The following is a 14,144-nucleotide window of genomic DNA, read 5'->3' on the forward strand; positions in this document are numbered from 1 at the left end:
TACCCAGATTAAAGGTGGAATCAGAGAGTTGAGATAAAGGAAATTTTTTTGCAACAGGGTTCTGCATTTTGAGCATCCCCCAAACTTGGCTGTTATTCCCTCTGTCTGCTCAAGTTAGTGGCTCTCTGGGTGACTGGCAATAGCAGACAGCCTGTCAGGCCCTCCTGGGTGGCTCTCCCTTCCTGCCTCAGCTGTGGGAGTTTGCCCTGAGGCATGCTTGGTGAAGAAGCTGAGTCAGGTTCACAGTTTGCATTTCTGCACCTTTTCAGCCTCACAGCCTGGGACTCTGAACCTTGTGCCTGTTTGGGGTGATTACAGTGACCACATTGGCCCCAGCGTCCTGTGAGCTGACAGCTCATCATGCTCCCAAGAAGCAGGTATCTTTTGGGTTGGGCCAAGCTCAAGCCATACAACTTTATTTCTAACTGGGACTCTGAGGCTGTGCTTCTATCTCTGGCAGAGCCTCCAGAATGCTCTATTTTAGGAGGGTCGATGAAATGCTAGAGTATGCCACGGCTGTGGGAGATGATTAGCTGTCACTGGGTTCTCACCTGTGTGGAAAGCAGATAATTACTGTAAAAATCCCAAGTGCTCTGGTGATCTCTGCCATGAGTGAAAACACAGCACTTTCATCCCTGAGCAGGGGGGCAGTGGCAGGGGAGCAGAGGGGCCAGCCTACTTGTATTTGATTTCTGGCCCTGTCACTTACACACCAGGTGACTCCCAGCAAGTTGCTCAACCTCTACAAGCCTTTATTTCCTCATTGGTTAAATGGAAATAGCAATATGTGTTGTTGAGAGATTAAATGAGGCAACATACATGAGAGTACTCAGAATACAGCTAATGCCCATTCCTTGCCTTGAATTTGTTGGGACTGCCACCAGTGTCCTTCCCTGTTAGGATTTAGATATTAATGCAAGAAAGTTCAAAGGTGAAATAATCCACTCGAATGGATGAACTGGGTGGTAACTGTAGGCAGGTAAGGTGTGGCTGGAGGAGGTGGGTCACTGGGGGTGGTGTGCCTTTGTCTTATATTTTGTCCTTATTGAGCAGAGATCTCTGTTTCCTGATTGACTTGACCTGAGATGCTTTCCTCTTTCCACTGTGATGTTCTGCCTCACTTTAGGCAGAGCAATGGAGTCAGTCATCTGTGAACTGAGATCTCCGAAACCATGAGCACCAAATGCACTTTTCCTCTTCTCAAACTGTGCTTATCAGGTCTTTTGTTCCCAGCAGCAAAAATAGCTGACTAAAACATGCCCCTTTAACTTTTTGGTCCATTGTATTTTTGCCTTCCTTTCTGCTCTTTTAATTATTTACTTGCTTTTCTTTATCCCTGCCCTTTTCTCTCTCCCTTTCTGTCCTTACCTACTGATTTGTGTGTGTGTGTGTGTGTGTGTGTGTGTGTGTGTGTCTTTCTTGCTTGTCAAGTTTTAGGTCTTACAGTTACTCCCTCAAGAGCCTTGTGATGTTGTTTTGTTCTGTTTCGTTTTTGGAGCAGGAGAAAAGCAAACTCTTTTTGTAAAGGTGGATGCCTATTGCTGCTACTCAAGGCTGACATTCCAGTGCAAAGGCAGCCATAGTCAATATGTAAGTGAATGAGTGTGACTGTGTGCCTATAAAACTTTATTTACAAAATCAGACTGTGGGCTGGATTTGGCCTGTGGACCAAGGGCTTTAGTGCCAACCCCTAGTTTAGAGATTTGAAGGTTGCAGATTCCTCTCATTAAACCTCCAAGGTCACCTCCTCTGATGGACATCCTGAGATCCAGTTCACACCAACACAATGAGGAAGACTTGGTCTGTGTTTTTCCATAGCACAGTTTTCAAGTTTAGAAGATTCTAAAAAAATTCCATTTAGATGCTTAGATCATAAGTGGCTCTATCAATTTAAAACAAGTAGCTTTATTTTTTCCCCAGCACTGGGTATTGAACCCAGGGGCACTTTATCACTGAGCTACATCCCAGTTGTTTAAAATTTTTATTTTGAGACAGAGTCTTACTAAGTTGCTGAGGCTGGCATTGAACTTGTGATCCTCCTGCCTCAGCCTCCCAAGTAACTGGAATTATGGGCATGTATCACCATGTCCAACTTGATGGATGACTTTTTAGCAGTCAGCATTAGGCGAGACTCCTAGCCATAGCAGAAATATACAACCACAGTGCTGGTACAGTGCACTTTGCATAGTGTCCTTCCCTGTTAAGATTTAGATATTAATGCAAGAAAGTTCAGAGGTGAAATAATCCACTCAAATGGATTAACTGGGTGGTAACTGTAGGCAGGTAAGGTGTGGCAGGTGGAGGATGCAGGGATGATTGATTGTCTCAGGCCACTTCCAAACAAGCAAGCTTGCAGACCCTGCACTGAGGTTAAAACAGCTCTTTTCATCATCACAGACCTGAGTTCAAGGTCTAGCCTTGTCATGTGCTAGTTATGTCCTACACAATTTAACCTCTTCCTTAGTTTTCTCATTCATAAAATAGGGATAGCCAGGTGCGGTGGTGCATGCCTGTAATTCCAGTGGCTCAGGAGGTTGAGGTAGGAGGATGGTGAGTTCAAAGCCAGCCTTAGCAAAAGCAAGGCACTGAGCAACTCAGTGAGACCCTGTCTCTAAATAAAATACAAAATAGTACTGGGGATGTGGCTCAGTGGTCGAGTGCCCCTGAGTTTAATCCCCAGTCCCCCCTGCAAATAGAGAAAATAATAATAATATTGATATGTACATACTGGGAAAATTAAATAAGATAATGCTTTAAATGCCTAGCACAGAGCAGAGAGTTCACAAATATTTTTACAGTTATTACAAGAAAATGCTTTTGGTGACCTTAGAGTTTCTGAGTGTCCCTTCACTGGTGACTTGGAACTAGAGGATTCCATCTGCCTTGCCGCCTTCTCAGGAATGCTGGTGGCTTGTCTCAATTCTCAGGATCCCAGCGGGAGAAGTTCTCTCTGACTCTTGAAGGGGGCAGCAGCCCATCTCTGGATGTCAAACAGCCCTTCAGCTCTCTGGATTCCATGGTTGTCAGGCCGGCCACACACTTTCCTTCTCTTTCACTATCATACCACACTCCCTGATTGTCAAGAAGTAAAAACTCTACACGAAGAATACAAATATTCCAATCAACAAATGGGCTAAGGAAATGAACAGACACTTCACAGAAGAAGATGTACAAGCAATCAACAGATATATGAAGATATATGAAGAAATGTTCAACATCCCTAGTAATAAGGGAAATGCAAATCAAAACTACCCTCAGATTTCACCTCACCCCAATTAGAATGGCGATTATCAAGAATCCAAGCAACAATAGGTGTTGGCGAGGATGTGGTGAAAAAGGAACACTCATACATTGCTGGTGGGGTTGCAAATTAGTGCAGCCACTCTGGAAAGCAGTGTGGAGATTCCTCAGAAAGCTTGGAATGGAACCACCATTTGACCCAGCTATCCCACTCCTTGGCCTATACCCAAAGGACTTAAAATCAGCATACTACAGAGATACAGCCACATCAATGTTCATTGCTGCTCAATTCACCATAGCCAGATTGTGGAACCAACCTAGATGCCCTTCAGTTGATGAATGGATAAAGAAACTGTGGCACATTTATACAATGGAATATTACTCCGCAATGAAGAATGATAAAATTATGGCTTTTGTAGGCAAATGGACGAAATTGGAGAATATCATGCTAAGTAAGATAAGCCAATCTCAAAAAACTAAAGGATGAATGATCTCGCTGATAAGCGGATGAGGACATATAATGGGGGGTGGGAGGGGTTAGCATTAGGTTTAGGGTTAGGTGTAGGGTTAGGGATAAGGAGAGCGGTAAGAATGAAGGAAAGAAGGACTGTATAGAGGGAAAAGAGGGGTGGGAGGGGTGGGAGGGAAGGGAAAAAAAAATAAACATCATTGCCCTATGTAAACGTATGATTACACAAATGGTATGCCTTGACTCTATGTACAAATAGAGAAACAACATGTATCCCATTTGTATACAATTAAAAAAAAATAAATATATATTAAAAAAAAAAAAAAAAAGAAGTTATTTTCCAGTGTCAGACTACATCTCGTCTGCCAGCGATTATGCTTCCAACTCTCTTTATTTCAGTAGGGATGCAAGGAAAATAGGTCATCTTCTTCCTTTCAAAAAAATTTTAAAAAGAGTAAAGTTTAGAAACCCTCAGACCTTTCTGCATCCACCTTCTCTTTCCCATCGCTTTAGTTGAGAACTGACTCTCTTCCCTCTTCAAATTCCAGTTGCTCCTTTTTCTTCCTAAGATATGGAATTAGAACTGAACATAATAATGCATCTGGAACATTCAGTATTTTCAGTGGAGAGCATTGGGTGAATTTTACCCAACATATTCCTATATGGAAAATCAACATTTTTTTCTGCTTGACTGGTGTCCATAGCATCTGTCAAGCAACATCATCTTGCCAAAGACAAAACAGCACCCCAGGAAGGTGACAATTCCACTCACCACCCTGGGAAGCCATCTCTAACTCTTACCCATGTGCAGGCCCATAGCTTAGCCTTCCAAAGTCAATACTCATCCCTTACCTATGATCACCTACCTGTTTAGTATTCACAGGACATACCTCCTGGAACATCCTAGCTTAGCTGATTCACATTCAATTCCTGCTCCTTCAAGACACTAAATTATTTTTAGTTCCCTACTTTCTGAAAACGAGTATATAGAACATGCAATATTTATGTTCAGTAATAGTCCAGAAATTTGCTAATAAGCTATTTTCTGATGAATAAATATGTATAAAAAATGCCTTCTATTTGTCAGTTCTTCCTGAGGCACATGGGTGAAGGATATGGTGCCTACCCCAAGGTCACCTTCCTGGTGTCTAAATCCAGTTTATCTAACCATGCCCTACACCAACATCCATGACCTACATCACACAGCTCCAAGGACAAAATAGCAGGGTTACATGATCAGTTTATTTCTTTAAGTCAATGTTTGGGCAGGATTTTTATGAACCTGCATTAAATGTTTTGTCATCCATTGAGCACCAATAGAGTTCCAAGTTATTGTTCAATTTAGATTTAATAATGTGGCTGAAGCAATTCCCATTTTCTCTTCCGTAGGAGGCGAGTATAGAAGTCTGAATAGAGGGAGGAAGATTGATGGGTGCAGTGAGCAGCAACTCTGCTTAATAATGACAGTGTACTTGAAGTAGCACCAGTTAGCATTTCCAGAGATGTGGCTGCTGTGCGCCCCATTTATATAACTTGTCACGTCCAAGAAATCGACGGAAGAGGTAGTTTGAAATAGACAGTTGGAACACACATCAGAAAAAAATATCTCCTAGTGAGATCATATTGAGAATGACTGGTCAATTTCAGTTTAAGGAATTTTTAATAGCATCTTCAATGCTTTGCTGCAAAACAGAAAACCAACCAAGAAACACCAGGAAATATGAAATTAAGTTGCTTCCTGTTTGTTTTCTGGGTATGAAGAATATTTTCGTTAACTAAATGCTGTCCAGGTGGCCCGCCATAAAGCTTTCAAAGGGCACTATTGTCTAGTGGTAGTATGGAAGTAAAAGGCTCAGGTGGATATCATAACTCATATGCATACCTCAGCTACATGAACTTAGGCTATATACCATAGTTAAGTTGTTAATCTTTTTGTGCCTTGTTATCCTCCTTGATCACCTGGGAATAATAATCATGCCTGCCTTATAGAATGTTGAGATTTAACAATGAACTGTTGCTTTCATGTTGAATGCGCAGGTATCCCATAGCATAATGTAGAGAAACGAGATAAGTAAAGGTACTACTAATAGCCCTGAGATGATTCTATTAATTTTTTTGTTGTTGTTCTCATGGCAACTGGGACAAAATGACTTAGTTGGAAAAATACAACAAATACCTAGACAAGTCATTTCTCTGGGGTCATGAAGACCCACAGTGCTTAAGAAATTCTCCTCCTCTTCACAGTGCTCTCTCTGAATGTACATGGGCAGTGTTGTCGTCTCCTGGCTCAGCTTCAGTGATTTTCTCTTCTATAAGTACACACAGCTCTTTGGTAGAAAGCTATTTGCAAAGGGACAGAATGTTTTTCTGCAGTTCTGACATGAGTAGTATCAAAGCTTTGACTAAGTTGGAAAAGAGCTTAATGTTATCTTTGGGGGCTCTGCTTCCCTGTCAGCGTCAGCCTTGGAGATGTGTATACTATAATTGGGACTCAGTAAGACAACCGTGACACCCCTCTGCAGTGAGACGTGCCTGTGACGCGCCTGATACAGGCTCACAGTGAGCCTGACAAAGAGCAGCTTTTCCCTGGGGCAGAGTGACCATGAAGGACACTCCTTCCTGTGAATCTGCTAATGGGGAGTGGATGGCCCAGGGACCCCAGCTTCATCTATTGTATAGAATGGCTCTTATCACCCTGTGTTCTTCCTGTCACCGCCAGGGCAAGTCAGCATCCTAACTATCCAGTCAGTGATGAGAGAGAAGATATTTCTCACAAATACTCCCTCCTCAACTAATTTGCATATTGTTAGAACTGAAAAATATTTGATAATGAATCTTGCAGTTCTTCATGTTTGCTTACAAATGAAATTGGAGCATCATTCCCCATTTGCATCTATCTTGCTGGCAGATTTGTTGAGAAGATACTCTTGCTTCTTTTAGAATCACAGGCTTTTTGGACCCTGCCTCAGAGACATTCATGGGCTCTTTTTCTTTTAATTAACACATATTAATGGTATATGTTAATGGGGTTCAGTGCGATGTTTGCACACATGTATAGAGAGGGCACTGATTAAATCCAACCGCCCTTTTCCTAACCGGCCTCACCCTCTCCCAATCTCTAGTAATCACTATTATATCCTCAGGTCAACAGATTTTAGCTTCCACATATGAGAAACTAAACTTGTCTTTCTGGGTTTCACATGTCTCACTCTACACAATGTCTTCTAGTTCCACCATCCATTTTGCTTCAAATAATAACATTTCTTTCTTCTTTATGGCTGTAACACACATTGGGTGTGTGTAACATTTTCTTTATCCATTCATCCATTGATGGGCACCTGGGATGGCTCCCTATGTTAGAACTTGTGACTTGTGCCACAATAAACATGGGCATACATGGGCTCTTCATTAAGGGAGTTATTTTCCAAAGGACAAAGTCTCTATGAGTCCAAGTTTTCACTGCAAACCACAGTAACTAACTTGTATTCACCTAGACAAAAAAAAAAAAAAAAAAAAGGAAAGAAAGAAAAAAGAAAAGAAAGAAAAAAAAATACTCCTTGGGAAGACTCAGAGACCAAAGGAGATTGCTGCTCTGCTTTGGAAGACTGGAGCCCAGGGGAGAGGGAAGCCTGCTCTGCATCCAGGATTGTACCCTCCAATTACTTTCAGTTCTCTCTGTCATTCTGTTGAAGATTCTAATTCCTGGGATGAGCACACAGCTGCCTCTCTCTTGGTTAGGGAACAAGAGGACACTGAGTCCTCCTGTCAGATTATGTCCAAAGGGAGAAAAAAGTTTCTTAAAAGGAAATTGTGGTGCTAAGACTAGAAGGGAGAATAGGTGCCAAGGGAACAGTGCCTGCTACCCTGCATGCCTTAGGACTGGAGGATTGTGTGGCCCACTTAAGAGCTCAAATGTGCTGCACACATGACAGCTGCTCCAGTTATCCCCGTGCTACTGAACCTTGTGGCAGAGATGAGTTACCTCTTCAGCTGAATCTCCCATGTGTGTGCTTGTCTTCATCCAAGGTGGTTTCCTGAATTCAAAGCACAGTCCACTCATCACATGACATGGGGCCCACCAGCTCTGCAGAGGAGGTTATATACACCTGAACCTGGATTTCATCAGAGAGAGCCTTCTGGAGAATTTGCAAAAACCTTGGGGATGTTTCTTTGGAGGGAAATAAAGATACAGGGAGTTTGGAAAATCATAGGTCTGTTATCACGTGCTGTAGACGGGAATCGAGAGGCCTGGGCAACACTCACCTCGTGCAGACTCTTCCAGGGATGGTGCCTGCAGGGCAGTCAGGCTCAGACTTCACATTCGAGAAAGGCCTCAGACTGATACTTTTGAGATGACCATGAAAACAGATTTTTGTGAAAATCTAGGGAAAAAGATGTATCAGGCAGGAGTCTTAGCTGCAGTAGGGAGAAATCGATTCTAGATGGTTAAACAAAAAGGAAATGTATCAAAAGATACTGAGTGGCTCACAGAGTCTCCAGGAAGGCTGGAGGACCTGGCTGAGAGGTTATGCAATCAGGAACAATGCCCCAGGCATGCAAAGGGCAGCAGAGAACACGGCTGCGGCCACTGGACACACTCCCAGCAATGGCCTCATTGCTCAGGGACTAGATCTACGTCTTGAGCCTTGTCACAACTGTCCCTCAACATGGGAGTTATCCCTCTCACCCCCACCAACATGGATTTCTGTGGCACCTGATTCTTGAGCCAGCAATCATGGCAAAAATGGGCACCATTTGGAAGGAGCTCTGGTTTTGTGCCTGGGAGTCTGTGAAGGCATGTTCCTGGCTTCTGCCTTGGGGACAGTTCTCCAGAGGAAGTGTGATCAGAGTAATGACAGATGGCCTTACAAAGATGTGTGACTTCCGAACTTGCGTTCTTTCCATTAATGGATCACATCTCCCATATCACATTATGAATGAATAGATTTTAAATAATGCTTTGCAATAATTTTATGAATCATATGATGATATCCATCATATGTTATGTTGAAAACCACCTACCAATTAAATATTGAATGTACCACGAGGTGCTTTTTAAAACCTTCTTACAGCAGGATTACATATGTAACAGTATTCTTAAAAAGTTCAAAGTAGATCCTACTTCTCAGAGGTACATTGGCTATTGAACTTGGGCAAGTTCTTAAACAGTTCCAGTCAGCATTATCACTGGGTAAATGGGGGAATAAAATCTAACTGTAAAATTATTATGGTATTTATTGATATTTCCAACTGTTGCTAATTATTGATGAGCAAGTGTTTTGTATAAATTGATAAAATGCAACTAAGAATAATCATAAAATTTTATTTATGTATTACTACTTAACTTGTACAGCCTCAGAAATGTTAGGTTCCCAGTAGAACTTCTATACTGAATACTAACTTCCCATTTAATTCAGGTTTTTTTCCAAAATACAGACGTGTCCCAGAGGACAATGGAGGCAGGAAATGAAATCAACCTGACTAAACAGGAGGACAATTATGTGATCCTTTTATTTGATCACTTCATATTTATAAAGCACCTACTATGTGCTGGTGTTTATCTTTAAAGTGTACACCAGATAAGAAAAAACAGCCTGTTCAAGAGATCATTATAATACACTTGGACTGGAGGTGGGGGAGCTCATTGGTGAGCACTTGTATGGTGGTCGTGAGGTCCTGGGTTCCATTCCTAGTACCAAAACACACACACACACACACACACACACACACACACACACACACACTTGGATAATGCTAAACTACAAAGGAAGAAGTGTTCAGTTTCACCTTCGTTCATCTGGGTTGGAATCTGGGGACCAGATTTTTTTTTAAATTTTATTCATTCATAATCATTATACATATTCACAGGGTACAGTGTGATATATTGGTGTGTGTACACACTGTGTACTGATATAGCAGGGTAACTGGTATGTCCATCACCTATAACCCTTGTCACTGCTTTGTGATGAGGACCCAAGTTTTGGTTTTTTTTTTTTTTCTTCATACCCTCATGGCTTTATTTTTTTGTTAGGGCTGACACAAACTACTTCACTTTGATTTTGACGGTTTTCACACTACACACCCGAGATTCATTTATACGATGAAACATAATTAAAACGGATCCTCCTCCTGAATCTTTTTTGGGTCATGGACTTACCAGAGAATCTGAAGATCTTCTCTAGAAGACCTCTGTACCAACAATACAATTTTGCATACAATTTTAAAAGCTGTTTACTGATCCTCAGGAATGAAACCATAATCCCATTAAGTATCAGTGATTTTCACAGTAAGTTCTGATTGAGGCAAAAGGGAAAAACATGCATGAGTGGAAGGCAAGTGAGAACTCAGGAAACAACGAGCACGTGTAATTTAGGTGACAAGGTACATGCTGTGGGGCAATGATATTAACAATCATAGTAATGGTGACAAATACCTTGGCACATGTGAGGACATAGGCTCTTGAGCAGAGTTTTAGGGAAGGAGAGGGGCAGAAGTGAGGAGGGCATTCAGGGTAAAGAACCGCATGTGCAAAGATTGAGAAGTGTGAAGGTGCCTCAGAACTGGAGAATTACAGCTTCGGCTGGAAGGAAAAGTTGGGTGAAGAATGACACCCTGTCAGACACCTTCCACTGTGAAAGTGGAGGCACAATTTTTGCTCCTGTTGATAATGCCTAGAATTTACATTTGGTGTTAATTTGACTTCATTTACATAATGCCTTAGTATAAAGATCTCTTAGATGTTGTCTAATTGTCCTCTTTCTCTTCCTAACCCCAAGGCTAAGATAGTCAAAGTAATGACCTTTATTTGGCATGAGGCAGAGAAATCGAATTGGATATTTTGCTGCATCAACTTCATCTTAATATCATAACTTAAATCACAGAAACAGTATAACAAAAACTCTAAAGATACTTTGATTCCTCCATATTCATTTTTTCCATTCCCAAAAGACTTTGTATATTTCCTTTTGTATTTGTCCAGGTGAGTATGTATTTTCCTTACACATGTGGTATGCATGTTCACTGGGGCCTGTTTTTGCTATATACTAATAGGAAGTTATCAGGCATTTTTGCTTCTATAAAAGTATTCTTAAAACAAGTTTTTCACAAATGCCTAATATTCCTTTTAGTAACTATTGGAAAATCATTATGCTTCAGTTTTTTAATACTTTAGGCAATACTGGAATGGCAATCTTTATGTATCAGGTTTTTTCTTCTTAGATTATTTTTCTTAGTTTGAGAAGCTCCCAACTTAGGGTTTCCCACCCTATTATTATACTTCAAATAACCATTTCAGCATGAATTTTTAAAGGCTTTTGTTTTGGTGGTGCTGGGATTGAACCCAGGGCCTTGTGTATGCCAGGCAAGCAAGCTACCAACTGAGCCACATTCCCTCATAATGAATTTTTAATTCATTTTACTTTCTTCGTATAGCAGCCTTACTAAGGCATCAGTTCAAACATCTATATGTAGCATTCTACAGTACAAGCCCAAGAGTTCCTGCTGCTGTTAGCTATGAAGTGTAGAAGGGCAGAGAGATTGTGCTGGTCATCAAAAGTCACTTTAACTGGAAGGTCTGAATCCCCTCTCTATTGTTTCCTCAATTTATTGATTTATTTGAGTTTGTGTCTTTTATCACCAATTCACAATTCACCATAACTCATTCTAAGTATCTCTTTGAACATTTTCATTACCCTACTTTGGTGACTTAAATATGAATGATAATACCCTTTCCTCCTCCTCAGTATTTAAATTCTTATTGTATTTGTGCTTCCTTCCTGCTGCTCTGGGGTCTTTTAAACTTTTCACTATATGGGTAAGTTGGTTCCAAAAGTCTTGGAAGCTCTTTTTTGCAACCAGCACTTAACATATGACCCAGAAAATTCACTTCTGGGTATTTATACCAGACAAGTCTGTATAGAAAGTACATACCTTGATGTTTACAACAGCTCTATTCATATTTCCAGTTAAAATCTGGAAATAATCCAAGTGTCCTTTAGTGGGTGAATGATAATAAGGAACTGTGTGTCCCTGCAATGATACCACTCAACAACCAAAAGAAAATGCCATTGAAACAGTCAGCAGTATGGATGAATCTCGAAGAACTTACGTGGAATGAAAGAAGTCAGTCTGTAAAGGTTGCATACTGTGTGATTTTATTTATATGCAGTGATGGAGAATAGATTGCTGGTTGCTGGGAATTAAAGGTTGGGGATAATGTGCTTTAGAGGGATAATAGGAATTTGTGTGTGTGTGTGTGTGTGTGTGTGTGTGCGCGCGCTGATGAAACTGTGTTGTGTTCTAATGTGATTTAACACAAGTCTATTATATATGTGTCAAATATGTGTCAACATTCATATACCTGTACACCAAAAAGTTGTTTCATTATTAATTTAAAAATTTTTGGAAAATCCCAATTTCATCAAACTAGTCAAATTTCCTGGGGTATTATCTAACCTCTAAATCTCAGCTTACATTTTCCTGGGGTATTATCTAACCTCTAAATCTCAGTGTACATACCCACAAAAGGTGGAAGCTACTCAGCACTTGAAGAGGTGTTATAAGGATGAGATAAGATGTTATGGGCTCTCTCCTTGATTTACTGGAAGCACCTCTTTTCCCTTTCTGTGGTAGATGTTTCTCAGTGGGAGCAGATTCTTTGTATAACTTTCTTCCATTTTTTTTTATAGTTATTTGGCCCTTAGGGGACAAATTGGAGTTATTGAGTGTTTCAAGCAGGAAAGTGACATGATCTGACTTTCACTTTTAAAAGATTGTTGGAGCAGCTCTGCAGAGAAGGTAGAGGGTAAAAGAGGAAACTAGGAGGCCAGGAAGAGGTGCCAGGGGGACCCGAGGAGAGGCAGCGGTGACGTGGCATTGTCAGGCACAGCAGAGAGGGAAGGACGTATTTTGGGGGATGTAGGAATGACAGATGTTATGATGGCTTGAGGGGCAAGAAAAGGTAGCTGGCGGTGTCATTCACTGAGATGGGAAACTCAAGGGAGGAGCACACTCCAATGAGTGGGCTGTGGAGGTCACTGCCAATCAAGAGTTCAGTTTGGGCACATCAAGACTGGAAACCAAGCAAGCAGCTGGACATGGAGTCTGGAACCAAGGACCAGGCCAGTGTTGTCCTGTCTATTTCAGTGTCCAGCACACGTCAGCAAGAGGTTCTCAGCCCTTCCTGGTTAGGGCTGGAAGCACTTAGGGTTGCTTTGCCTCAGTCTCAGCCTCGAGGATTTTTGTAGAGTACCTCTCTTTAATCTATTCTGAAGAGGGATTGTAGAAATTCTACCAGAATTCAGATTATGCTCATACTAGTCACTCTGGCCAGATATTTTTGTCCTTTTCCATTTAATAAGATTTAAGGAAAGGAGGCATCCAGCTTTTCCAAATACCCCAGCTTAGAAGTAATCAATAAGATTGAAAAGTGTTCTTAAGTTACTGAGATAAAGCAATCCCACCATGGGTCTATATCCAAAGGAAATGAAATCAGCTTGTCCAAGAGACATCTGCACTCCCCTGCGTATGGTGGCATTATTCACAAGAGCCAAGATATGGAGTCAACCAGAGTGTCCACCAGGGATGAAAGGATTTTACAAGTGTGGTATATACGTGGTGGAATGCTATTCAGCAATTTAAAAAAGCATTCCTCTTATTTCCAGGAACCTGGAAGATATTGTGTTAAGTGAAATAAGCCAGGCACAGAAAGACATAGTACATGATCTTACATGTGGAATAAAAAAATGATCTCACAGAAATAGAGAGTAGAATAGTGGTGACTAGGGACTGGAGCAGTTGGGAATGTTGGGGAGGTATAGGATTTCAGATAGGAAGAATAAGTTCAAGAACTCTGTTTTACAACATGGTGACTATAATGTATTGTGTTCTTGAAAAAGGCTGAGACAATGGACGTAAAGCATTCTTACCACAAAAATGATAACTATGTGGGGTTAACTCATTTGTTAATTAGCCAAACTTAGTAATTCCACAATGTTGACATACTTCAAAATATCACTTTGTCCAAATAAATAATACAATTTTATGTGTCAGTATAAAAAATAAAATAAGATACTGAGAATGATGATAAATATACAAACATGACACAGAATATGCTAAGAGATTATATCCTAATGTGCAGTTGACCCTGCCATCCTCAAATTTCCAATTCTGCCACAGACAAGGGGGAAAATCTGGATATGTTTTTCCTGTTTTTGGTAACTACCAAATACAGTTCCATAACGATCAAGTAGTGAATCCTCTGGAAAGGCTGGAGCATGAATGGGACTTGGGGAGGGGGTTGAGGAACCTCAGCTGCAACTGCAGACAGCTAGGTATCAATCAGGTCCTGTGTTCGTCAGACTCATCTGTTTAGAATGTTTTATAATTAAAAAATGAAGCTGGGCATGCCTGTAATCCCAGCAACTGAGGAGGCTAA

The 14,144-nt window shown here is 41.0% G+C and overlaps 1 protein-coding gene across 3 annotated transcripts in view; it reads left to right on the forward strand.

Annotated features, from left to right (window-relative positions):
- Positions 1–14,144, forward strand: part of Dpys (dihydropyrimidinase) — a 76,355-nt gene that overhangs the window by 49,209 nt on the left and 13,002 nt on the right. Inside the window, exon 8 of one of the 3 annotated variants that reach the window (XM_047565589.1) lies at positions 2,831–3,195. The exons of 1 other annotated variant lie outside the window; for it this stretch is intronic. In XM_047565589.1, coding sequence (XP_047421545.1) covers positions 2,831–2,954 — 124 coding nt within the window. In that variant the 3' untranslated portion in view covers positions 2,955–3,195. Of the gene's footprint in view, positions 1–2,830; positions 3,196–14,144 lie in introns of those variants that run through there. One more of the 3 variants, XM_047565594.1, reaches the window with a different exon arrangement.

This window comes from Sciurus carolinensis, chromosome 1, assembly GCF_902686445.1.
Source record: "Sciurus carolinensis chromosome 1, mSciCar1.2, whole genome shotgun sequence".
Classification (NCBI taxonomy): domain Eukaryota; kingdom Metazoa; phylum Chordata; class Mammalia; order Rodentia; family Sciuridae; genus Sciurus; species Sciurus carolinensis.